Below are 27,123 nucleotides of genomic sequence, written 5' to 3'. Positions count from 1 at the left end.
AGGCTTTAGGAACACCAAAATACTTAAAATGTGATCATTTTTAATTCATCACACGAGTAAGTTAAAGGAAATGTTCTGCATACTTCCTAAATAATTAATTACATTATTAATGGTCTACAATAAAACTAATTTGTTATTTTAAAGGTGAAAAATATTACATGCAGAGAGCACTGTTGAAAAGAATATAAAACAGTGATTTCTCAAACACAAAAAACCCTTACCTTTTATTTTTTGGCTATTATATTTTCAGATCAAATAAGAGTACTGTTCCTTCTGGTGTGATGCACATATATCAACAATTTATTAACTAGATCAGTTACTATTAAGCTGAAGTTTACACCATTTCTTTTTCAGTTATTAAAAGAGGTAATTTTATTAAAGTACCAAAACATGTATCATATTAATCTGTTTTCAGGGCACAGGATAATTAGCATCATTTGGTTTTTTTCAGTGTATAGCACATAAAAAGGCCATCTTTTTCCTAACATTTATTTACCATCTGTTTAAAAAAATAAACAAGCTATACACAGTAAAAATGATTCCACCTGAATTTTCAGATAGGAAGTTTTGTAGAATTCTGGTATATTTGAAATTCAGAAAAAAATTCTTTATATAGTATTTTTCTAGGTGTGCCAAGGAACAACTATGGCATTTTCCCATTTTCATAAGCCATAAATGTCTTAAATGTAATGTTATTCCATGTGGGAAAAATACAGATACATACACACACAATACATTATGTATTTGTAAATTTAATGCATATATAAAGTAAATAATATGAGGACTACATACCACTTGCTTCCTTTCCCCATGCCAATGGCTCTTCCAAAAAAGGTACATGTATTTAAAATACAGTTTGAATTTTATGATGTTCTGTTTCAGAAACCTGTTTACTCACTGGTTTATAGTCTTGGCAGTTGTCTTTAACTCTGTCATCATAAATAATTACAGCTAACTCTAGGATTACCATATTGCAAACTCTCATCTTTATGAAAGTACAATGTTCTGCTGGGGGGGAAGAAAAAAAATATATCCAACATCCCGAGGGCTACCAAAAAATGCCCTATTCCATGTTAGACTACAAACCTTAGGTCTTAGAATTGGTGCCGTAAACCTTCAAAGTACTATTCTTTGGCAAGTTGTTTTAGCCTGAAGTTCTTAAATAGTAAATCACCATTATGTTAATACCAAACCTTTGGCCTGAAACATATTAATCTTGTTTAACAACAACTGACGTTTACATTCCCAATTCATTTCAGGCATTTTGATGACTAAACATATATGCAAAGGCTTCAGGGAAAAAAGTTATTGCTAATCTTGAATGTGTCCTTACTTTTCACTGTGAATGATTTTGAGAAAACATTATTAACAATTCTTGTTACTTACAACATAAGCATTCAAAGAATAATTATTTTATAAAACATCTGGCACTGAATAAAATTTGCATTTGATATTCGAGTGTAAGTTGATCAACTCCACAACATAACAGATTTTAGATATTTTCAAGATTAATATTTCTACATTTTGTCCAATTGACAAGATAGGGATATTGAAACTTGAACACATGTGAAGTAAGTGGGGAAGGATAAACTGGAAGGGTCTTCAAGATGGTGGTTCCAGGACATGGGGCATACTAGATCCACCCAATGAATCTAAGCATTGCACTTCACGAACTCTCAGACTAAAATTTTCTGTTGCGATTCATCTAGCCACATAAATAAATAATACAAAGACAAGATACTTTTAGTAGTATAGACAATAGCTTAATTTAAAATTATTTTCATACTTAATACAACTAAATAAAAGGAGCATTGGGTAAGGTCACAAAAGTCAATATTCTGGTATTCTTTAGGCATTTCATGGTATACCTTCAACTCAATCAACTAATATCTTGTATCCAAATGGTTCAAAGAGCAGCCTCAAAACAATACTGTGATAAGATCTGTACTACTTAGTAGATCAGATGTATAATTGATAAGATATTGATTTTTTTTTTAAAACGAAGAACCTGTCCCTTTACCCACACCCATGGATCACTGACATGAATATTTTATCATTAAAAAAAAAGTCATAACCACCTAATATTTGGGTCCAGATTTATGGGAATCTTGACCAGGCTCCACAATTCTTCAGACCTGAGATGTGTTATACAGAATTTTCTCCATTTGGGAGAATGAGTGGAATGTTAAGTTTCTATGTGCAATAATAAAATATCTATTCCCACTACAATTTTAACAGGAATTTGAAACAAGATATTGAAATCTAACAGAATTACGGGAAATAAGTAAACAAACAGGTTTTGCTTAGTTTTTTTTAAACTACTATCAACCTTGCTTAGTTGTTCAAGTTTTAGTTATGCAAGCATAAAAGAGGCAGGATGTACTGTATTAAACCCCCAATAATTATATTTTAAACAGCTTTGCTTTCAGATGTGATCAAGGCAGAACTACATGTATCCCATGTTGCTTTTTGTTTCCCATCTTTTCTTCGCTTCAAATCTGAAATGAAGCACAAAACCATGTTAGGTGTCACTACAATGATATTTGGGAGTTTTCAAGAGAAAACATTTAACCTCAATGAAAAAAAAATCAGAATTTGGTTTTTAGTACCCTAATAATTATGAAAAGGCAATATAAACATTAGAATAACTTATCAGTTATGGTAACAACTATATATTTAGTCTGATTCACTATTCAGGAAAAAAACAGGTTAAACTAAACAAACAAGGATCAGCACAAGTCTATTTGAAGTAAGGAAACATTTAACTGAGATTCTATTGAATCCATTTAGTGCCAACAAAACCACAAATACTGAATATTGTACTCAAATGACGCACCCCCAGGCAAGCTTCTTTTTCTTTCGAGCTTCTTGGGAAGCCTCCGTATCTTGCTTGGCTTTTACAAAGTTGCGACAAGCAACAGCTTTAGCAATTTTCACGCCGAGCTAAGAAGGGGTGAGAAGGAACAGAAAAAAGTCAACAGAAGCAAATGGTTTACATCAAACATGAGGCCTATCAATGAGTTATTTAGTTTTAGACTCTTTCCCATGGGCTAACATGAGTTACGATAACTTTTGAAAAATCAGATGGACGGATGTACCCACAGGACTGAACAGGACCAGATTTTCTATGGGAGAGACAGATGATCCATTTTACCCTGTGTGCTTCAGTCTAAAAAGACAAATAGAACTGAAGGAGCAATGATTCTGATCTGTTCCCACCTCCACACCCTCATCAGCCAGAAAGATGGCAGCGTTAAGAATGGTGGGCAAGAACAGTAGGGGTCCTCAAGGCTCTGAGTAATCCCACCCATCCAACAGATGGTATACTTGTAAATTCAAAAAAATTACTATTTCCTCACATACAGTACCTTTCACATATGGAATTTAAAGCACTTTAGAACTGGTGAAGGCTAGATTTTAGGCTAATCTCAATAACATGAGACAGGTACAAAAGGAAAGAGCTTACGTATTGGGAATTACTAGAGCATCAGCTCCCTCCTTGGTCTAGTTTTTTGTCTAATACATCATATTAAAGAATGAAAATTATTCATATAATCACATGAACTAAAATGACAAGGAAGTTTTAGATCTGTAAAGTTTGTAGCCAACAAACCTAGACAGTTTTTTTTAAGTAATAAAAACTTGGCATTTTAGCCATTGCTTTGACTGTTTCAGTATTCAGCGTATATTTCAATCTAAGGGCCAAATTCAGTAGTGATGGAAGTGCCAGCGACATGTTAGATACATAAATTGATCAGGAAAGAATAACTGACAACATTGTAACATGCACAGGTTTGGTATCCTGCTATAAATGTGTCCAATTTCCAGTGACTCAATGGGAATTATTTCCACTAATACTAGGGATGAATTTGGTTCAAGTGGTGTTTAGGATGGTGCAGGTGAAAGAGAAGGAAAGGAGCTGCTTTATTTTACAACTCGAGCTGGCCAGAGAATGACAACTGCATTTCATGATAATCTGAGGTTTCAAAATTTGTGGGTTTTTTTTTTTTTTTTACTAACTGGAAGAAAATCTTTTGAACATTTTGCAAAACAGAACTGTGTTGAATCACTGGCTTTTGGATCAAGAAAATTAGGTATTTGGTTCATGTCTCTCCCTCTCTTGCCTACTGTGGACCTCAGAAGCCTTATGGTTTAACTTGATAAACAGTACTTTTTGATGAAAAATGTTTTGAAAATGTTCAGACCAACTCTACTTTCATCTTGTTAGTTGCTTTCATGACATACTCTGAGTCATGAAAGACAACTGAAAATTCCTTTCAGTGAAACACATTGTGTTGTGCAGATCACAATTTTCAGAATGCATAGTATTATGGAAATCAAGCTTGAAAAAAGTTAGAATGTGTAATTTGATCTTCAACAGATTTATCAGAACCAAACAATGTATTCCCATAACACCTCAAGCTGATCTTCTCAGATAAATAGTGTCAGGCCTTACCAATATCAAGTAGAAGACCTCCAGGGAAAACCCACCATGCTGCAGGAAATAGTAGTGATATGTTTCAGTAATCCTCTTTTTAGAACATTACTGAACCAGTGCCCCAGCATGGCTCTAACTCTTGCCCATGTGTGGAGATTAAAAACTTCCATAGCACTTTTTGCAGGAATGGAGGTAGTGAGGATATTACCAGCGTCCTGGCCAAAATGTTACAATATAATTTTCTAAATTATCTGCTTACAGATCCAATTGTTGAAATGTTCTTCATTTCCATCCTAAACTATCTAGAGCTACTACACACTGTTAAATGGTTGCCATGTTCTCCTGAGAAGTTGACTGAAATAATGTATTTAGAAATAATTTGCAATAGGTTAAAATGATCTTCAGATTATCAGAATCCAGATTATCATTATTTAGGTAATAAACATGCATGTTATTCAAATAAGCTTTTGACAGGATGTAAGTTGGATGCCATTTTATTTATGTATTTACAAACTTTTTCACCCAAGGGGAATTGAATTGATACCATGGTATATGTCAGAGAAAAGACAAGATGAAATAATGCCAGACAACAATTCTGAAATTGCCAATTTCGAAGATTTCCATTACTGAACATTACTAACTTTCTCCTCATTTTAATTAAATTTTGTGATATCCGTGCATGATGTTAAATAAAGCCAGCAAAAATATAATGTCATGGAAGAATTTCCTCTCAAAATTACTCCTATTCTTCCTGACAACCAGAAAACTCATTTGGCCAAGACTGCTAGAACACATTAGAACAGGTTGCTGTTTCTTGCAGCAGTAACTCACTCAAGGCGCTATCCAAAGCCTGAAGTCAATGAGCATCCTTCCAGTTGAAGGCTGCCTTACACAACCCAGACGGCAAACAAAAGCATCCAAAAAAAGCTATCAGGGTGCAAGGCCCAGGTAACAGAACAGGGGTCTCAGACTACTGAAAACATGACTGGAAATTGCATTAGTCATGGCAACACATACAGAGCTCAGTTTGTTGTCCCTATGCAGGTAGGGCTGCAATTTACTACTGTGAAAATTATACTTCTTAAGGCCATAGATGAAACCCGCAGAATACAGCATTTTTAAATGTAATCTGAAAAGGAAAGCTGACTGTGGCATGCTGATCTTGTTTCACCGGTGAAATACTGGTACCTGTATGTTATAAAGACTGCATACAAAACACTAACAGCTGGTGAGTTGAACCTACTGCCTATTACTCAAAAAGTTTCTTTTATTTTTATCTTGTTTCCCACTCTTGCACCCACCTGTTTTTCTGTTTCACTCACCCACCTGTTGTGTCTTCTCCTTAACCTAAATGGTGAGCTCTTTGAGGCAGGGACAGCCTGGTTATTTGTTTGTACAGCACCTAGCACAACAGGGGTTCTTGATAACTGATTGAGGCCCTAGGCATTTCTATCATACAAATAATAAATTGCTAAGAAGTGAGCATTGACTATTACACTCATTCCTTAAAAAGTCTAAAGCTAAACATTTCTCTAATCTAGCTTTTGTACTTTTTAAGGGTCACAAATATGTCTTGCTGGAGTCGTCCTGATGCATCAAATCAATCATGTGATCAGCCAATATTTTACATCATTAGCCATAGAATGATGTTTTGATTAACAAAAATTAACATAATCCAGTAATTCAATAGACTGACATTTGAACGATAAAATCTGAAGTTAGTCACAAAGCATATCATATGAAGACTAACTAAAGTATAACATTCTGTTACTGACATGCAGTCATTTAATATTTAAGTGTATTTACAAGCATTAACATTTTTGCTATAAAAATTAAATACCTTAAAATATATATGGAGATATACCTATCTCATAGAACTGGAAGGGGACCCTGAAAGGTCATTGAGTCCAGCCCCCTACCTTCACTTAGGACAAAGTACTGATTTTGCCCCAGATCCCTAAGTGGCCCCCTCAAGAACTGAACTCACAACCCTTGGTTTTAGTAGGTCAATGCTCAAACCACGGAGCTATCCCTCCCCCCTGCAATGTTTATAAATAATCCAGATTTAATGAATTAACAAATTCCTGAAGTTACAGTAGAAACTTAAATTCTACCCGTATTCCTTTAATGCACTAAATGAGTATTTGTGACAAAGCACAATAATTTTATTAACTTAATAAATAGAGCAATCAGAGGACTAAGACAATGAATTCACAGCAGAAGAACTGTGCCTTTAAATATGTCTTTTTGATTGAATTTTACGTTCTAGTACAATGAATTAACTAAGAGTTATTCCTTAACAAGTATACACTTAAAATATATTCTAGCGGGCCTATTTAACATCAATATACACACAATCTTACATAACTGATGTCTATAAATGTATTCAAAAAAATCTTATAGTCTGTTTCTGTGAAGGCAGAGTGAATACTTCCATCTTTGAAAGTATGGAAATAAAATGGGATAATAAGATCCTCTGTAGTATATGTGGAAAGGGGGGAAATAAATGTTCTGCAGTACTAATGCTATCACTTTAGGGCAACATAAAGCCTAGTCTGCAAAACATAAAAACAAATATGTTGTGTTTAAACATACACAAACATTTTATTCAAATTAAGCATCTTCTACACCCATCCACACCCAGACGTACATCTTCACTTCCCTCCCTGAACAAATCCTTAAAAGCTTGGTCAATGTATTTTACATTTAAAAAAAAAAAAGCACAAACATTTTGGGTCATCAGATAACTCAACAAAATACAATGTTGTAAGAAAAAAGAAAACATGAATAAAAATATATACAACAATTTCTTGTGTAGCCAAAGTATCAGCATTTTCCATATAGAACATCCAATATTTTGCTGCATTTTAATTAAGGTGTCTAAACATTATCACAAAGAACTGCAAATTGGTCAGAGCACGCAGTAAGGAAAATTAAGCTCTAAAGGCTTTTTATCACCATATTTCAGGAACCAAGGGTGTAAAATGTTCTAATTTGGGATATATTAAAAGCCATAAAAGGTCTTTCAAAAAGATTAATGGTACTTTGCTTGGATTTAAGATAAGGGCTTTAGCTGGTTGGAAAAGCAGGGCCCTGGCTAGACCCTTGAGGCATTCATCTTTACAGCCACTTGGAAGATTTGTAAAAGCGTCTGCATAACCTCAAGCAAACGCACTGCGACATTTTTTTTAAATTCCTTTCAATTTTACAGGTTTAAAGTGTGTAAATCATGTTGGGTAGTAAAGCAGATATAATGGCTCATCCTTGTAACATAGTACAGATTTTTTTAAGACAAACTTTTTAATCAACTCAGTTTCCATGAGGCAAAATCTTTCCATATTAAAGTTCACCGATAATCATTTCAAATATCCTATTCTATCAGCTTAATGTAGCATAAATGCAAACTTCTTATCCATCATTTTTCATAAAATTTTATTCATCTGAAATTGTTACCTTGTGACAAATTTCTAAAGCTTTCCCTCTTTTTGAATAGTTTCAAGGCACTTATTTAAAAATACCAATTATCATACTTTAACTTTGTATGGAATAACAGGTTTCTATGAAAAATATTTATGCCATTCTCTTTTGTTCTTTAATTAAATGAAAACAGATGTTTTCTGAAGTAAAGCGGAACCATTACTGGAGTACTTAAAGTGTTAAGGTCTTTAATTTTTATATCAGTTTGGTCTACAATTCCTGATTGTCTTTACTCAAGCTCAACATTAATGTCAAGCAAGTTACCTAGGAGACGAAAGAGATCAAAGAGACAAAAAACCCTCAAATGTCTGATTAATCAAGCCTGCAAACAGCTTATTTCTTTTAGCCTGCATGCAAGTATGAAAATGAGATTCTGGGAGCCGTACATTGTGCAGATTTGTTCATTCTTATCAGAACAAAGCCAGCGGCAGCTTATTTCATGGATCATTGGCACTGTCATCAGTGCTACACAGAACGGGTGACAGCTCCTCATTTTGAGGCTTGAACAAAATTAGCAAAAAGTCGGCACAAATTAGCCTCTCATCTTTTTAGTAATATGACATTATTCATTTACTTTTTATCCAATTTTTAATTTTTTCCTTGTCAGCTATCCCTTTCTAGTGTTTCTTGCACAGCATCATAAAACACTTTTAAAACAAGCAAAGAAATGGCTGAAGTTGAAATCGTATGTAAAGTTCAGGCGGCAAGACAGAAAACATTTTTATTGAGATGCAACAGACATTTACTGTAACTTACAGAAAACTTTCCAGAAAATCTTGAGATATTTAATTTGGAATATTATTCAGCAGAAACCTTTCATTAAATGAGAAGTCATGTTTAAAATACAAACTCTCTATGATACGAGTAATGAGATAGCAGATTCAAGAACCGCTCCAGAAATGTCATATTTAGGTGTGATCTACAAAATGCTAAACCCACAGAGGCTTTTACAAAACATCTTTATTCAAACAGGTCCCGAAGCATCCTATGGTCATACCAGAGAAGCCAAACAGCCTTTTAATACAGTATTACAGTTTCTCATCAAATATGAATCTAGTTATTTCAGGCTTTGCCTTTAGCAATGATTTTCTCCTTTTATGTTATGGAATGTTATCCATTGCTGATGTATATAAAATATATAAAGCAAACAAGAATATTGAGTGGATTTTGCAGTGAAAATTGTCTGCTTTCAAGAATGTGCTCAACATTCACTGTAAAATAGTTTAATACCTTTGTTGTTTTTTTATGCTGGATATTAAAACATCAAATTATATTTAGATGACACTAATGTAGCAAGAACAGAAAAATATTCTAATATTTAAGCTCTCTTCTAGATTTAAACATTTATATGCGAGTAACTTCTTCCATTCATGAGAAAACAGCATTAAAAATTAACTATAAGCTGTTAGATGCTTTACAGAGTCCCCTTATAAGAAAGGCAGTTTAAAAAAAAAGAACTGTAGTACTGTTTTCAGCAATTTCTTTATCTCTGTTCTTCTAAGTAAGAAAGCTTATTAACAAGCTTTGAACTTAAAATCACATTTACAATAATGTGCCATCAACAGTTTTATAAGCTAATTAGAAAAAAAAGATTAATTAATGACTGGCTGCTAATAAAATGGCAATCATGAAGAAAGAAACCAAGGGTGCTAAGCTTCAACTACCACCAATTAAGAGCTAATTACAAACAAATTATATATGTGTTTTGCTGTGGGCTTTAATTTACTAAAATGGTTTTAATTAAAAGAGAAAACATGCTGATTAATTGAACTGCAGAAAAAATCTACACTATAAACTCGGCTTTGTCTGTCTCTTTAATTAGACTTGTAACATCTGAAATCTTTTTTTAAGGTTTGTTAAGAAAAGATATACATAATTAGAGGAGCATAAGAATGTAATTCTAGGTGATAACCCTGTCATATAGCAAAGGTTAAAAGAAAACAATCTTAATGAAGAAAGATATTTGGAAGCACCTCTACTAAAATGTTAGGGGGGAAAAAAAACTCATCACCAAGACAAAATAAAATCTACTCTTCTTTTTTCCAGGTCTTTTAATATAAATGAAGCCTAAGTTAACTGCTGTGCAATTATAGTCTTTAAATTTGTTGCAACCACTTTGGGTACCTACACATATTATAGTAAATTTTGAATAGGGTAAATAAATTTAGAACTACAACTCCATTCACAGTAGTGGTAGTAGAGTAGCCATTTCCCCATGTGATTAATTTACCCTGTATATATCTAACAGAGGGATGTTTGTATGACTTGGCAACCATAAGCTATATACTATTTCTTTAACAATAAGGTCAAATTTTAAAATACAGAGATAGTTTTAGGAACCTAGCTCATGTGTTCCCCAATCTAAATTATCAAGCTAGAATTTGCTTTCAAATGAGGACAATTTCATCAACAATTATTAGCAAGTGGTCAAAAAATGATGTCACAATCAGAGTCGATAGAAAGCTCAACAGAATAGCTCTGTTGGGAGATGAGAATGGTATCCCAATGTCTGGTTAATTAATTTGATTATAATGTATATATTTCATTTATTACAATAATGCAGAGTTTACTTGTAAATTATAGCTTTTGAAACTTCTCACCAAAATGCCAGAAGCCTCTAAGCTAAACACATAGGAATAGTGCTGTCAAAACAGGTTATTTAAAGACTGACAACTGCTTCAGTAATTTAGTACTCTAAATTACATAATATTTTTAAGGTTTCTTTTGACAGGTAAATCTAATGTGGTCAAGATAATTTTATTGTGTTCAAGTTACTGCCCTCAGGCTAATGCACTCTTAGACAATGTGGCACCTATGCAGCAATAGCTACACAATAATCACAAGTGAAATGAAAAGTTTGAATTTTTGCCAGAATAATTCTCAGGACTATTAGAGCCATACAGAAACCTGCGTTCTGTTTCCAGAGACAGAACAAAACATTTGAGCATGATAGCATTAAAGAAAAATATGGTTCACTCCAAGAACAATGTAAAGTATTTTCAGGGTGAACTACTGAAAAGCTCTCTTTTCAGGTCATGCAAAATCTATTATAGAACAAGTTTACAAAGAATTAAATAGCCACAGCCTTACATATATAAGCATGTAAAGGAAAATGTGAATATCTTTAAGGGATTACGTTGTTTACAGAATGTGATATTACTAAGTACTTTGAGTCATAACTCTTACATAGGTTGTACATTTAGTGTTATTCAGAATCAATATAGTGTTCTAAGTTCTCAGTATTGACTTATTTAAAGGAGTGCCTGAAAAGTCCAACAAGTACAGTAAGTGAACCATTCACATTGCAATTTAAGGTAACAGTCTATGTTAGAATGTCATATTAGGTATGTGTTCAAAGCTTGCTACCGAAGCAAGCGCGGTTAGCATATTATATATACCAACACCAAACAATGTTTTATGAAATCCAGGGAATCTCTATACAAACATTGCAAAGCTGACCATGCTAACTTCGTTCTTGCAACAATATCCATTCTAAAAAAGATTCAAGGCTCTTTGGATAACTCCTATATAAATATTCAATACTTTTCTTGATATCTCTCAGGTTAAACAAGTTATCATTAAATATACGATGTTGCAACTATGGCCTTAGGTACTCATTTCTACATTCAAGCAGCAGAGCTTTAAAACATGGAGCACTTTTCTAATGCTTACAGTCTTAGATTAGAATATGATAAAGATAGCACTTGGATTACAAAAAAATACACTTTAACTGTGAATGTTTATATTGTGCAAATTGTAAGAAAATTAAAACTATCCATTCTTAACATAGTAATTAAAAAAGTAAGTTTCTTGGAAGATGCATGCTTTGCAGAAGTGTTTTCCAGTGCTGTACAGTGTTTAAAAACCCTAGATAAATGTTGTGTGCTTTTTTAGATTTAGAAATATATAAACCACACAGCTGAGGTTGAGCCTCTGAAGTAGTATATTCTATGAAGTATCCTCTCTCAGAATGAAATTCATTCAATATTGGAGAACCTGCCCAAGAATCACTGAACCACTAGAGATCCATGGTGGGCAAAAGAATCAGAAAGAGGACTTGCTGAATGCAGGGCCCATGGATTCTACATTTACAAACATCCACTAGCCCTCAGAATCTCTCTCAAAGGATGTTCAAAGGAACTGTCATCACTATTCCAGCCTATAAAGTGGAATAATAACCATAAAATGAGTGTGTTCATTACTTCAAACCATACAGAGTTTCTACGGTTTCTTTGTAGAAATCTTTGTGCAGGGATTGGGGTGAATTTCACCAGCCAGATACTTACTACATTTCTGTTAATAATTAATTTCATGTAGCTGCATCAAGGGTGGTTATACATGTAGTCCACAATCTTACAATCAGATCCATGCATAGTCACTTGTGAGTGAACATCAGTGGGTCTGTGTGAGGAGAAGCACTGAAGTCTATGTGTTTCTGTGCCTGGGTCTACTTGTGCACAACAACTTCAGAACTGGAGTTAATGTGTTCACTTCCATACTTCCTCCCCCATAAGTTAAAAAAAATATTTTATATTATTTTTGATCAATAAGAGTTACATACAATTTTACTTTCTCTTGTTTATTTTCCTAGCACATGCACTAGCATACCAAATTCCAAGCTCAGAAACACCTTACCTTAACACAATTCACTCTACAATTGCCAAAATACACATGCTAATTTTGATCTAGAAAATTTGTCATGCACACTGTAGAACTAAAAAAAGTTTACTAAAAGAAAATCATATTTGATATTGTAAACAATTCTACATTTTAGCACTGAAAATTAGAATTTATAAGGTCCATGCTGTCTTGGAAAAGATCTGAATCTGTTTTGACTTAAGGATAGTAACAGAGAGACCTTAGAGAATTTTGCCCCATGATGAAAGCAATCAGATTTTATTTGTTCCACATTCATTCAATTGCTAGCCCACAACAATCCAGCAACCAGGCTTAAGAGCCCAAAGAAAATTGTGTGCACAGTGCTATGAAAAATATCTATTGAGACAGCAATCTATTCCTTGACAGGTGTATTTTCGTCAAAGAAACATAGACAATATCCAGCTTCCAAATTTACTCCTTATCCTACAACGTGACAATGTGTGCCCCCAAATACTCTGCAACAAGTGTTATATACAAAAGAAAAAGGAAGGAAAGAAAGAAAAACCCTTGCTACAGTATCATTTGGGTTTCAGGGATGTGAATTTCAGTGATCCACCCAGCCAGTCTCCAGATTATGCACATTCTGTAAGTCATCACTTGGATTCTAAGGGAATCAGATTTCAAAAAATCATCCCTCACTGTGTCATAATGATAGCACATCGACAGCATGATTTTGGCATTCCCTAGCTTTTTTATGGCATGTTTTCATTGCCTATTCCCAGTCATCTCTTTATTTTTGGCTTCATTTTTCTAAATACTGATGCTGTCCTATCAGTTTCACAGGCTTATAAATGTTATACATCAAAAATTAGTTTCACTTATTAAAGCAGGAAACAGCTTTAAGAACTCTGGGATCTGTGCCTCAAAGCAAAGGCTTTATCAGCAGGTTCCAGTCACTGCTTCTTGAGAAAGAAAATGGTGCTGATTAAAAAAAATCTATACACCTGATTTCCAAAAGAACACCCACCCACTGAACACACATTCCACAGGGCTGCAAGGGGACTGTACCCCAAATAGAATCAGCTTATTTTTGATATCCTCATACAACACTTCTCAGGAATAATAATTAAGAGAAATAAAATGTAAAATAATGCAGTTTCTTATATACAAACAGCAGCTCAACTCGGTTTTTGCCCCCCCCTTCATGGGTACACAGTCAATATCTTTCTCTCTGTTTGGCTCAACCATTTCCTGATGCTTACAACATTTGGAGGTGAGAAGAAAAGTAACATTACAGCTTAAATTGTGAAAAAATTGGGTAATTTTTTAGAATTATTTCACTTTCTACCAAAAAAAAGCAGCATTTCACAAAAACAAGGATTTTTTTTTTAAACAGTTCAGAATGAGACAGGAGAACATCACATGGATGTTTGTATCAATATTTAAAAATGTGAAAGCAATTTTGTTGTATTAGTCTGTACCTGGTCTATAAGACAATAGTGTTCTGACTCAGCTGCTCCCATAACTGCACCTTTTCTTTGGCTCTTTATGCAATCAGTTACTACATGAATGATTTCACCAGAACAAAAGACAGCACTTCCCACCGGCTCCCACAATTATGGAGACCCACCTTAACCCATGCAGATTCTTTTTGTGTCAAAAAAGAACCACCAATCTTGCAATGAGTTTTGCATAGGCAAATCCCTGAACCTGTGTAAAGTCCCACTGAAGTTACTGGGAGACTGCCACATGAAACGCATTGCAACATCAGTACCATGAGCATTTGCATTTTCCTTCTCTCACAACGTATTATTTATTCAGACTAACCACCTTAACCAAAATGGAATGAAGGTTGTGAACACTAACATTGTTTCAAATGTATTCTTGATTTTAGAACCTGCTAATACTATAAAGTCAACAATCTGGAGCTAAGGTACCAGAAATAATATGTAATGATAGCACCCAATATGCTAGGTGTTGTACAATCCCATGTCTACCCAATTCAGATAACGATCATCTTCTTTCTTGTCATTTCCAAATTTGGGGTCAGCAACTTTTCTAGCCTTCTTCCAAAACTCAACATTGTATGCCAGGCTTTCATACAGATTGGTCTCTCTGAGGTCCACTGATATTTGGCTCATGTATTGAATCTTTTGTCTCCCCCGGGTCATTTTCCATCCACAATCACTGCAAGAGCCATCCTACTGATACAACTCTCAAGTTACCACTGGATATGCCCACACCAACATAGCCTAGCCTCCCTCAACTTGGGTTCAGTTAGAGCAACTTGTATTAGGCCCCTTACATCATTTCATTTCCTATCATGGAGTGTCCTACCATTTGACCACCACATCTTCATTTCTGTGGTGGAGAGCACACTGATTTACTTTGTTGTGGCTGGCCAAATCTCTATTCTATACATTAAAACAGGTCCAATTCCAGTTTTATACATTCATCTTTTAACTTTATTGGCCTCTTTTCGTCACACAGAACTGGGGTCAGCTCTCACCATTTGCACCAAGCAGCTTTAGTATGATGCCAGGCATCACTCAGCAGGGCACCATCATCAACAACCACTGATCCTAGGTATTTAAATTCTTTCATTCTTCTAAGCTCTCTGCCTTTATAAAGAGTCCTCCTCCTTCAGTTACCATAGCCTTGGTCTTACCAACATTCACTCTAAATCCACCCTGCTCAAAACTACATTGCCACTGTTCAAAATGGCTTGCAGGGCCTCACAATCTTCCACACATATCACTAAGTCATCAGTGAATGGCATGTTCCAAGGTGGCTCCCTTCATTTATTCTCTTATCACATCCATGACAACCAGAAACAAAAATGGGTTCAACTGACGCTGATCCTGATGCTAGCCAACATTTACTGGAAATTCATTACTGCAGCCCCATTTAGTTTTGACTCAGCAGTCACTCCATATTCTGGCCTCACATAGCTCCAAACTTCTTCCAATCATCATTCCTACATTCCAACTTGCACATCTCAAGATTACACACTCATTTCTTTAACTTTAGTGGCCCTTGCCCATTTACAACAGTTATCCAATTCAGATAATAGTATATCATAAATGGTACAAAACCTTGTAATTTTTCATATTAATTTGCATTTGTAGTAAAAAAAATTTGAACAGAAATCTCAGCATGTTTTATTGATTGTTGTACTCTAACCAATTTAGAGTAGATGAGGAAATGCTGCATTTCAGGTCTCTTCTTGGAAGGAGATATATTAGGAGTGTTTTTATACTGTACTTGAAAGGATAGGTGAGATGTTGGCATATTTCATTCTGAGCAGGTGGGTGATCTCAAAAAGGGAGACACATGGTCGATAGCAGACGGTCTTAGGTCTATAATTATACTATGTGAAGTGACGGTTTTCCAGTCACTAGTGGAAATGTAGATAGCATATGGTAGTTACTTACATAGTGCCCTCAGTGGCTGAGTAAGGCAGTTTCCCGCAAATGTGTAGAAGACAGAGCTGACGCAGAGTCAGAATTATTTATGGGACCTTAAGTACAAATTTCCTAGCCTCTAAAACTCTGCTTTTTAATGAGTAACTAGAATGGTATACTGTACTATGTTAAATTTAACTGATAAGCAACTGCAGCTTTAAGTCTATTTTTTTAAAAATTTGGCTGGAAATTTTCTTGTTAAAAACATTTATGTGAAAATCTGAAGTAAATTGTAGTGTTTTCCTTCTTCCTTTTTAAACTTTCAAAAACCCTTTGAATTCTAGTGGCTTTGCCAACAGACCTGAAATCTCCAACCTGGGTGTGTGAATGGGAAGAGTCACGGGAGGGAGGAGATATCTTCTAGCAGGAAAATGGAAAACCTTGTAGTAATAAATAAGAGGAAACATACAAACCATTTCCTCTATTTATTCAGAGCCACATTTGACTGTTCTCCCTTCCCTGGCTTCTGAGCTGTTCTTCAATATTTTCTTTCTTCGCATTTTCCCCACCCTCCCTCTGCCTTCATGGAAGCTGGAGGCCAGCTGCCTATGCTGGACTCTAGTGATGCACTGCTGATGCCATACACACACGCACACATTTATTTGTGTGGTTTCTCATTCTAAATCCCAGTTCACAGAGGCATCTAACAGGTTAACTACCAAAGTTGAAGAGTTCTGTCAGCATTTTACAAACCTTTTGAAAGATCAAAGGCCTGGCTACACTAGCGGGGGGCAGGGTTTCAAACTAAGATACGCAACGTCAGCTACGCTATTCATGTAGCTGAAGTCGAAGTATCTTAGTTTGACTTACCTGGCCGTCCTCACGGCGGCGAGTCGACTGGCTCTGCTTACTCCTCCTGCCAAGGTGGAGTACGGGCGTTGATTAGTGAATCGATTTATCGCGTCCAGATGAGACGCAATAAATCAATCCCCGATACATCAAACACTACCCGCAGATCCAGCGGGTAGTATAGATGTACCCAAAGTTAATAAGTTAATTCTACAAATAGTCACCCGCCTGCCATACAATTACTTAGACACACTAGCTACCATTGCAAACAATGTAATAAAAGATGTGAAGTTTCTGGACCAACCTAATTTTGAGATATGTTCTTAAAACAAAAATAATTACAATTATTCCAAAACAAAAAACAAACAAACCCTTTTTATTACATAGCTATATCTCTGAGCTCTCATCCAGTTTGCTAGAGGATAAATTTTGTTAAGATGGGAAAGAGAGGCAAAGTATGAGGTACGGAATGTTTATAAGAAAGTTACTTTCCATCTGAAATTTCTTGAGAAACTGATGTGGAAGAAGGTTCAAATTTTAGGATTATTACAGAAAACTATTTATAGTCATAACTATGGAGTTACTAATGTGGTCCACAATAACTTGTTTGTCTGAGACCAATCCTTTTAGGGGTTGTGTGTTCAGGTCTTCTTGTGATAGATATTACTCGAGCCATTGAAAATACAGATGATATTGTCCAAACAGTCCTAAAGTTACATCTGTGGCTATAATAGGTCGTGGCTGAAAGAAGCCTATGTAAGCAGCAGCAAAAGGAAAAGATGCCAGGAACAATCTTTAACAGTATTGGTTAAATTATAATGACTTATGACTAGATACACAAAGTTAAAAGAGTTCTAAGAGGTAGTATTTAACTAGGTCAACTTACCTCACGAGTGGCTAATCTATTACTCAGTTCCTCAGCTCTCTCAATATCCCCTTCAGTCAAAGACTTGTCTATGCTGACTTCAAGACCAGACTGGAAAAAAAAATGGCAAACATCTTCAGGACAAAATGAAGGGGAAATAGGATTTATAGAGAGAACTCTTCACGTACATTTTAAACATCTGTTTAACAGAATTATATTTATTTCACACGTCTGTAATTTCCATGTAAAACAAATCACATTTGTCTAAGCATTGTAATGGATAGTATCATTAAGTAGTCACTGAAAGGCTGACTGAGCACAAATCATTGTATTAGCTCCACCTTATGTGTAGGGTAAATACTGTAGTTAAAAAAATATATATAGACTAGTTTATACCTGTCACAAGAAAATTTCATCTCAAGATATGGCTTATCTATTCCATCCCTGAAGCTTTCCTAAATAAAACGTGAAGTGTATGTGTCAGGTAACATGAAGAATGGCAATTACCACTGTATCTTTGCCGTTCTTAGATCTTATCTTTATCTCAAAACTGAATTCTGGCACCATGCCACTTTCCCGTACTACTAAATCCAAGTCTTCAAATAATTATGGTATGAAAAGGAAAAAAATGTTTTACATTTTTTAAATTTCTGAATACAAGAAAAAAAAAAGTGTCCTAATAACAGAGGCAAATTCTAACTTGTCTAAAGTTAATGTTTGCAAATTAAGGATGACCAATGAAAGTTTAAAAAAAAACCCACATATATAAAATACATCTGTGCTCTTTAAAAAATTGTAGGTTTGTATTTGCTGAAGATTCCAATTGTAATATTTCTGAAGGAATATAGGAGTGGAACTGAGGTTGTGCCAGAGTGGGAATTTTCTGTAATATTTTGTATGACTGATTGTGCGTGCCTCGGTTTCCCCTATATGCTGTATGGCAGGAGAAGGTTGCTTATTCTATGCAGAGATCCAGAGATACAGGTGTAACTGACACATAGCTGTCTCGGGCAAGGGCCGCTGGTGTATGGGGAGTCCAACTGCGAGACAATGGCCACTCCAATTGCCTGGACATTTGGTACCTAGCAACTAACAACCATGGATGGCCCACCCCTCTGCAGGAAACCAGCCGTGTTTGCCCAGGGAACAAGAAAAAAGGACTGAGGAATGGCCAAGTGGGGGGTTGTTAAGAGTTGGCTGGTGGAAGCTTGAGACTTTCTTGAACAGGGACAAAAGAGGGGTCACAGAGCTTTGGGCTGACCATGATGGACCATACTGTAACTTTCCATTCTCTGTGCTGACCAAGGACTTTCTATGCTGTGTTCCAAACATCTAATAAACCTTACTGGTTTTGCAACGCTAGCTGAGAGTCACTACAGATGCCGAAGGTGAGGATGCATTACTCCTTTTAGGTGTACAAGTTTCTCTCAGGTTTCTATCTCAGGCGGACTCGCTGAAGGGAGCTCACCGCATGAAGCAGGGGTGCTGAAGGCTCTGAGGTTCAATCTAAGGAGGCAGTAAAGCCAAATGACTTACCCTAGTGAAGAAGTGAGTCCGTCAGGGGACGGGGGGAACCCGGCCCCCTGAAAGGGGCCCTCCCAGGGACTGTTCCAGAGCATCAGACCTGGGGATCCGTGACAGATGTCCACAAGGAGATTTTGTTTAAAAATTCCACCAAAAAACCCTTTTTCTAAATCAAAAAGGAGACTTCTATTTCTTGACTGGATTTAAATATTGTTAAAGTACAATAATATGTCATAGCTGGCCAACTAACCTACTTTGTTTTAAAGATGTAATGGTAAATGAAAATATAACAGAAATACTATTAAGAGGATTTTTTCTTTCATTTTCATACATTGAAGATGTAAGCAGAGAAGAACAAAAATTTAATAAAATAATTCAAAGTTGTGGTGGCAGTCAATTCCGTTTGATGTCTTATGAAATTAATAGATATAATTAACAGTTTGCCAGCACTAACAAAAACAATTCATCTAATCATCTCAGCTGGAGAGCTTCCACATTCTGCTGGTCAAGGCCCCTCCATTATCCAGGTCTAACCTGAGGAATTCAGTGCAAGACTGTGGTTTCAGTTAAGGAGAATTATGAGCAGATGTTTGCCTAGAATTAGGACTCAGAAAACAGTGATCAAAGTCACTTTGCTTGGGATATGTAACCTAGAAAATGTGATGTGGTTTTATAAAAATTACTTAACCTTGGCTAGAAACATCAATGACCAAATAATGCCATAAAGCAGTGGTTCTCAACCAGGGGTACATGTACACCTGCAGGTACACAGAGGTCTTCCTGGGGGTATATGTCATCTAGATATTTATCTAGTTTTACAACAGGCTACATAAAAATACAAAAGTGTCACGGCACACTATTACTGAAAAATTGCTTGCTTTATATGGTAAAAATGAAAATTATAAAATAAATCACAACTGAAATATAAATATTGTACATTTTCAGTGTATAGTATATACAAAAGTATAAAGTAATTGCCTGTATGAAATTTTAGTTTGTACTGACTTTGTTAGTGCTTTGTATGTCTGATTTTGTAGGCAAGGAGTTTTTAAGTGAGGTGAAACAGGAGTACGCAAGACAAATCAGTCTCCTGAACGGGGTACAGCTGTCTGGAAAGATTGAGAACCACTGCCATAAAGAACATAATTTACAAAGATAAATGGGTTTTGAAAATGAGACATTACTATGACAATCAATAATAATTAGTGCCAGAAATTGCTAAGAGAATTATTGGCCATGTTAATACATTTTAATAACATAAATGTCTTAATAATCCAAAAGACTACTTCCAGTGAAGTATCACTTTTAGATAACTAACGCCTGTACCTCAAGACAATTCCATTGTTTTCAATTAGAAGTATCAGCTGAAGTATTTTAAAATTAAAAGAAATTTACCCTAGCCAAATCAGATGTGAACTTATCTTATGTATATCACAGAGAGAAAAAAAAAGAGAGAAATAGAAGGAGATACTCAGGGATATTGTATCAACAGAAAGTGTAGCAATTCTTCAGTATAAGTAATATCTATAAATTGCATGTGATGTCTAACTAGTAGATCATATTACAAGTGTTACATAGAATTCTCTCTCTAATAGAAGTCTATGATTATTTACTCACCTTCACCCAACTTTTTTGCTTATTCTTATTTCTGTTATAGCTGGATTTTAGTTTTGCCATAATATATCATCGTCATCATATGTCTAAGAAACTATGACTAGCAATCACCTTTTGGGCAGCCCTGTTGCTCACAAGCGATTCAAACCTATCATTAATTCCAAAGTATTGTGAGAGTTCCTTCCATTGACCTTCATTTGAAGATTGCTGACTGAAAAACAGAAACACAGCTTGGTACTAAGCGCAGAGTAAATTAAACTGATTATTCAGTTAAAATATTAATAGCAGTTAACATTATCAGCTATATATTTTAAACTCTCCATTGTTTGTAATAACCTTTTAAAAGCCAGAAGAAAAAAAAAGAATACTTTGTTCTCCCATTTGGTAGAAGATACCTCCCCTACTCAACTTTCTAATGGCAACAAAATTAACAGCTCCTTTTGTTTACTTCACAATATCTGTACTTGAATCATGCAAGGCCCCAAACCTGCACTTAATTTCGCATGTAACTACACATACAAGTAGTGCAATTGAGGGCAAGTCCCCATAGCTATGGGTTAAGTAATAATAAATTAAGTCCCTCCTCTCCTATTTTAATTTCTACTCAAGTCAATTTTTGTTAAATCAAGAAATTTCCCCATTGAATAATTTTAGGGGTCAAATTCGACCATTGACTACCCAAGACTCTGACTGACTTGGAAACTGCTTACAGATGTCCAAAGATAGTATGTGGCCCTAAGGTTAGTCAAGTTTTGTACTCATTCTTTCTGGCAATGTCCCTTTACAAACATACTTCAGATAATTATATTGACTTTATACCTTTCAATCACTTCTTTTTTGCTCTTTTTCAGTTTTTCTGAAAAGAAAAAATAAAGAAATCAAATATATTTTTGAAGACATTCACAAACGTCTGGTACAAATCATTAAAAGGGACTAGTTCAAGATTAATGTGTATGTTATTACTAAGTAATCTTTAAGACGTAAGGTACCAAGAGATCCCCCCATACAGAGTTCCAAGAAGTTAATGGAACCCCATTTAGGCAGACCCCGTTAGCAGGACTGGTGCCATAGTGCCTACTTTCTAAAATGTTTTTAAAGCAACAGGATTATGCTCAGTAGTAAGGGTTTTCATAATAAGAACTGTATACAGTATCTGTTAATAGAGAATTGTATTTAGAAAGCTAAATCAAGAGTGAGTCATTGGATTACTGAAATAAATTTTAGCTAACTGGTAATCCTGATAAATCAACATTAATTGAAGAATGTTTACAAGTTGAATTTCCTTGCAAGTGGCACAAATATAAATCTATACCATTTCCATAACAGTCACACAACAAAAGTCTCTGGTTCACAGGCACAGAAGTTGGCATCAATGGTGCCCTCCAGCCTGGTCTTTCACTGTAATTCTTGAAAAAATAGTTTTTTCCAACTCACTTTAGTAAATCAAAATGCATTTGGCATTAATTCTATAGTTAAATTAAATACCTTTTCTGTAACGTTTTCTCTTTTTTCCCCTGTTTCCCTGATTTGTTTGGACTTTCATTTCAAAGTTTTTCTTCTGCAGCTCCTGAAATTTCTACAAGAGGAAAAAGCAAACTCAGAATTTTTTTAAATCAAAAAGTGTACTGAAAACATTACCCAAAATTCTAATTCTTACTATACAAAGGTTCTTATATAGTGCATGTTCAATTCTGTTGGTACTAAGTTGCAAAGTTTACACACAACAGACTCTGATCTTCATATCACAATACTATCTCTGACTTTCTGCCCCACCCCTTCTTTTAGTCCCCATGATTCTTCAGAATTGCATCCCAATCTTCATTATAAGGTACACAACTAACTTGAAACACATTAAAGGTGCAACAGTGAGCATGTTCATAAAGTCCTCTGAGGTCAGTTTAGATAACGGGTGAATGTCCAAGGAAGACTGGAACTGACCTCTTACATAACTGGCTATCTAAGCTATGGAGAGAGATGAGCGACTAGTTTTTCGCAACCCTTATTCAGAATTAGAGGCCCACTGTGAAATATCAGTGTACACTGGTCAGCTCATAAGTATGAATTCTCCAATCTTTTCTTTCCCCATATGAAACATGTACAGATCAAAGAAAATGAATAAGGTCTTGTAATCCAACTTCATACTGAATGGCAGGGCTTACATGAAACTGAAGGACACATTTTTTTGTTGAGTACATCTTAAATATTCAGGAGATTGGATAATATGCGGAATTACAAATCTTTAACAACACAGAAGCCAGTTGCAAAGAAGTTCAGGGCTCAGACCCGGAAGTGAACAGAAAACTTTGTAAGGAGGAGTGGTTGTGCTATATTATTTTTCTCCCCTGGGCTTTAATTTACCAGTCTGTAAAGAAAGCAAAAGTAAAATTTACATAAAAAAAATTCCTCTTAGCGGCTTGTTAGGGTAAAATTGGTTTCAATGGGTCATGGCAGTTTACATTTTATTCAGATTTTATCCTACACATTGTATGCCCCTTCACTTAAATAAAAATTAGCCACACAACACTGAACATGTTACACTTTTGCACTGGTCATTTGAAGACAACTAATAATACCCACATTCCACATTTTTAAAGAAACTCCAGAAGGGCATTCTTGACATTCATTTTCTCCATCTGCCACTGCTATAGGAATGGATTTACTTTCAATGATACTCTCAGGTCTATTTGTCTGAAAATCAGAAACCTGAACTCCTTTGACATCCTCATCTCCTTTATCTTCCTTGGAGCAAGATAAAGGGCCATCCACTGGGTCTCCATCATCAGAACTCAAGTCAACATCACTTTCATTCATATCAGGAGGCAACAGCCCACTCCACATCTTTCAGTCTAAAAACTAGAGCAAAACAGCAAAAAAACTTTGTGAAGACATACACTTCATATGAATTTACCCAGTTTCTATTTTCTCTGTGGATGCAGAGAATTAGAAATAATGAAATACGGCATTAAAAATATTGTAAATGCTCTTGACAAGAGGAAAAAGCAAAAAAATAATCTTACTTCCATTAGATGTTTTAAGTGGTTTAGACAAGCTTATTAGAATTAATGCAGAATGTCTTAACACTTGTAGAGACAGGACAGTTTACACAATGGTCCTTTTGCTCTCCTATAATTTTAAACTCTGTTTTTAATATAAAGGATAGAAAAATTGTAACTTAAGATTTTTTTTTTAAATGCAGTAAGTCATACTGCCTGAATCTAGAGAACACAATTATCAAAGGGTTGTGAAAGTGCATGAATGAGTATTTAAAAAAACACTTTGGAGACACATATTAGGGGCTAGATGCTTTTGAAGTGTGTACAGTTAGGTGTGTGTACCCTGGAACTGTAAGTCAAGTGTCTCCAAAAGTGCTTGTTTGGTTTTGCACACACACGCTTGGAAATTTGGTCCTAAGTGTTTCACTGAATCATGCAGCACAAAAACGTAAATCATGAGTGGTACAAGACCAGATTCTATTTTGCTGCACCACTGTAAATCTTGACTATAAGAGAGTTATTTTAGATTTACACTAGTATAACTTAGAGCAAAATCTGCATCAGACAATTTCAAATTTATCTTAAAACTAATTAAGTGACTTCAGACCAACAGAGACTTGGTCTGGAAGGGGAAAAAAAAAAAAGTAAAGAGGAAAAAAAACCTGTGCCTGACCATGACAGATGGGAGAAAGAAAGAAGTCCCTGTTTTAGCCACCTGCTATTTGATCAGAAATGGACAATTCTGACAAAAGGCCACAAAGGATCAATACCCAAAAGCAGCAAGTGCACAGGCGATCCTAGGCAGATGTTACCTACTTCTAAGATACCTATGGGTGTGGTTGATTTATTTGCCTTTTAACACAATTTGGCAACATTTGTACAGCTTATGTCAGCATTGAATTGGACTGAAAAATATAACATTGTGCTGTTTTCTTTTGAATCTAACGATGGTATGACTTAGTAACTTTTTAAAAAGCCAAACCCCAACTTAAGTAGATATTTATAAGTACAAGTTAACATGATTCCCCTAGTGTCTCTCAATGAAGAGTATGACAAGCTTATTATTCTCATGCTCATCTCCTCCTGCAACTGCTACCTGGGACAGCACCACCCAGCCTGCTCTCTCAAAAGTTGTTTGGATTTGATTTACAGTCCAAATCAGGCTTACTTTGGAAGAGGTAAGTAGGAAAAGAGGGAGAGAGGCCTTCTTTTTTTTGGATTCATTTTAAGGCAGGTCCCCCCCAGGGAAAGAGAGCTCATGCTAGGTGGGGTTTTAGGAGAAGTTTACAGGTTCAACCAGAACCTCTTGACATTTACCACATGTCCCAGCAGTGTCCTAGCACTTTGATATGCAACCATGAACCTCACATCCAGGACCCAGGACCCGCATGAAGTCCAAGTCCTGCCCTCCCCTCCCCACCCAAAGACAAAACCAGCTCCACCCTTTTACTGTCCCTTCCCCCTCCACGGCCCACTACCCCATCCCTCCCCCAAAGTGCCCTTCCTTCCTCCCTCCCCCAACCTCTTAAAACCTCCACCCTCCCAGAATGCAAAAACACCCCCTGCCCCTTCCCCCAACTACCAACCCAGCCCCCTCTGACAGCTACTGCCGCCCCACTCCTCACCCAGCACCCCGCCCCTTACTCAGCACCCCTCCACTACCGCCACCCCGCTCCTCACCCAGCAACCCCCACCCCCTACCCCCCACCACTCCCCTCACCCAGCAACCCCCACTCCCTGCCCCTCAGCACCCCGCCCCTTACCCAGCACCCCTCCACTACCACCACCCCACTCCTCACCCAGCAACCTCCACCCCCTGCCCCCCACCACGACCGCCACCACTCCCCTCACCCAGCAACCCCCCCTCCCTGCCCCTCAGCACCCCGCCCCTTACCCAGCACCCCTCCACTACCACCACCCCACTCCTCACCCAGCAACCCCCACCACTACTGCCACCACTCCCCTCACCCAGCAACCCCCACTCCCTGCCCCTCAGCACCCCGCCCCTTACCCAGCACCCCTCTACTACCACCACCCCACTCCTCACCCAGCAACCCCCACCCCCTGCCACTACCGCCACCACTCCCCTCACCCAGCAACCCCCACTCCCTGCCCCTCAGCACCCCGCCCCTTACCCAGCACCCCTCCACTACCACCACCCCACTCCTCACCCAGCAACCCCCACCACTACTGCCACCACTCCCCTCACCCAGCAACCCCCACTCCCTGCCCCTCAGCACCCTGCCCCTTACCCAGCACCCCTCCACTACCACCACCCCGCTCCTCACCCAGCAACCCCCACCCCCTGCCACTACCGCCACTCCCCTCACCGATCAACGCCCCCTCCCTGCCCCTCATCACCCCGCCCCTTACCCAGCACCCCTCCACTACCGCCACCCCGCTCCTCACCCAGCAACCCCCACCCCCTGCCCCTCAGCACCCCCCACCTCCGCCCCCCACCACTCCCCTCACCCAGCAACCCCCACCCCCTGCCCCCCACCACTACCGCCACCACTCCCCTCACCCAGCAACCCCCACTCCCTGCCCCTCAGCACCCCGCCCCTTACCCAGCACCCCTCCACTACCCCCACCCCACTCCTCACCCAGCAACCCCCACCCCCTGCCCCCCACCACTACCGCCACCACTCCCCTCACCCAGCAACCCCCACTCCCTGCCCCTCAGCACCCCACCCCTTACCCAGCACCCCTCCACTACCACCACCCCACTCCTCACCCAGCATCCCCCTCCGCGTGCTCCCCTCCACTACCGCCACCTCTCCCCTCACCCTGCATCCCGCACTCCCTGCCCCTCAGCACCCCACCCCTTACCCAGCACCCCTCCATTACCACCACCCCACTCCTCACCCAGCAACCCCCACCCCCTGCCCCCCACCACTACCGCCACCACTCCCCTCACCCAGCAACCCCCACTCCCTGCCCCTCAGCACCCTGCCCCTTACCCAGCACCCCTCCACTACCACCACCCCGCTCCTCACCCAGCTACCCCCACCACTCCCCTCACCCAGCAACCCCCACTCCCTGCCCCTCAGCACCCCGCCCCTTACCCAGCACCCCTCCACTACCGCCATCCCGCCCCTCACCCAGCACCCCCCACTACTCTGCCGCGCCCCTCAGCCAGCGGCCCCTACCCCCAGCTACCACCGCGCTGCACCTCCTGACTCCTTCCTCCGCCAGGTGCCGCCCGTATGCAATGAACTGACGCTCCCTCCCCCCGCGAACCATCCCCCCGGCACCGGCTCCCTGCTGCCCCTCAGGCCCCGGCAGCCACCGCGGGAGCCACTCACCCACCGTGTTTACCTCGCCGCCATCTTGAAGCTTCATTAACATCTTACCCTGCTA

The 27,123-nt window shown here is 37.8% G+C and overlaps 1 protein-coding gene across 7 annotated transcripts; it reads right to left on the bottom strand.

Annotated features, from left to right (window-relative positions):
* Positions 1 to 277: 277 nt before the first annotated feature.
* Positions 278 to 27,123, bottom strand: FAM204A (family with sequence similarity 204 member A). Of its 7 annotated transcripts, none has more exons than XM_045024538.1 (8): positions 27,069 to 27,123; positions 23,348 to 23,623; positions 22,256 to 22,346; positions 21,590 to 21,626; positions 20,882 to 20,981; positions 17,654 to 17,743; positions 2,837 to 2,943; positions 278 to 2,498 (listed from the first exon to the last, which is right to left on the bottom strand). In XM_045024538.1, the coding sequence occupies exons 2-8, from the start codon at positions 23,606 to 23,608 to the stop codon at positions 2,447 to 2,449; spliced, it is 738 nt and encodes a 245-aa protein (XP_044880473.1). In that variant the 5' UTR covers positions 23,609 to 23,623; positions 27,069 to 27,123; the 3' UTR covers positions 278 to 2,446. The 7 variants fall into 7 exon arrangements, with proteins under 7 accessions (XP_044880473.1, XP_044880478.1, XP_044880475.1 ...); XM_045024543.1 differs by having other exon boundaries at positions 27,082 to 27,106; XM_045024540.1 differs by having other exon boundaries at positions 27,073 to 27,096.

Source organism: Mauremys mutica, chromosome 7 (genome assembly GCF_020497125.1).
Source record: "Mauremys mutica isolate MM-2020 ecotype Southern chromosome 7, ASM2049712v1, whole genome shotgun sequence".
Lineage (NCBI taxonomy): Eukaryota > Metazoa > Chordata > Testudines > Geoemydidae > Mauremys > Mauremys mutica.
The sequence above is the reverse complement of the archived record's forward strand: the minus strand, read 5'-3'. Positions and strand labels throughout refer to the sequence as shown.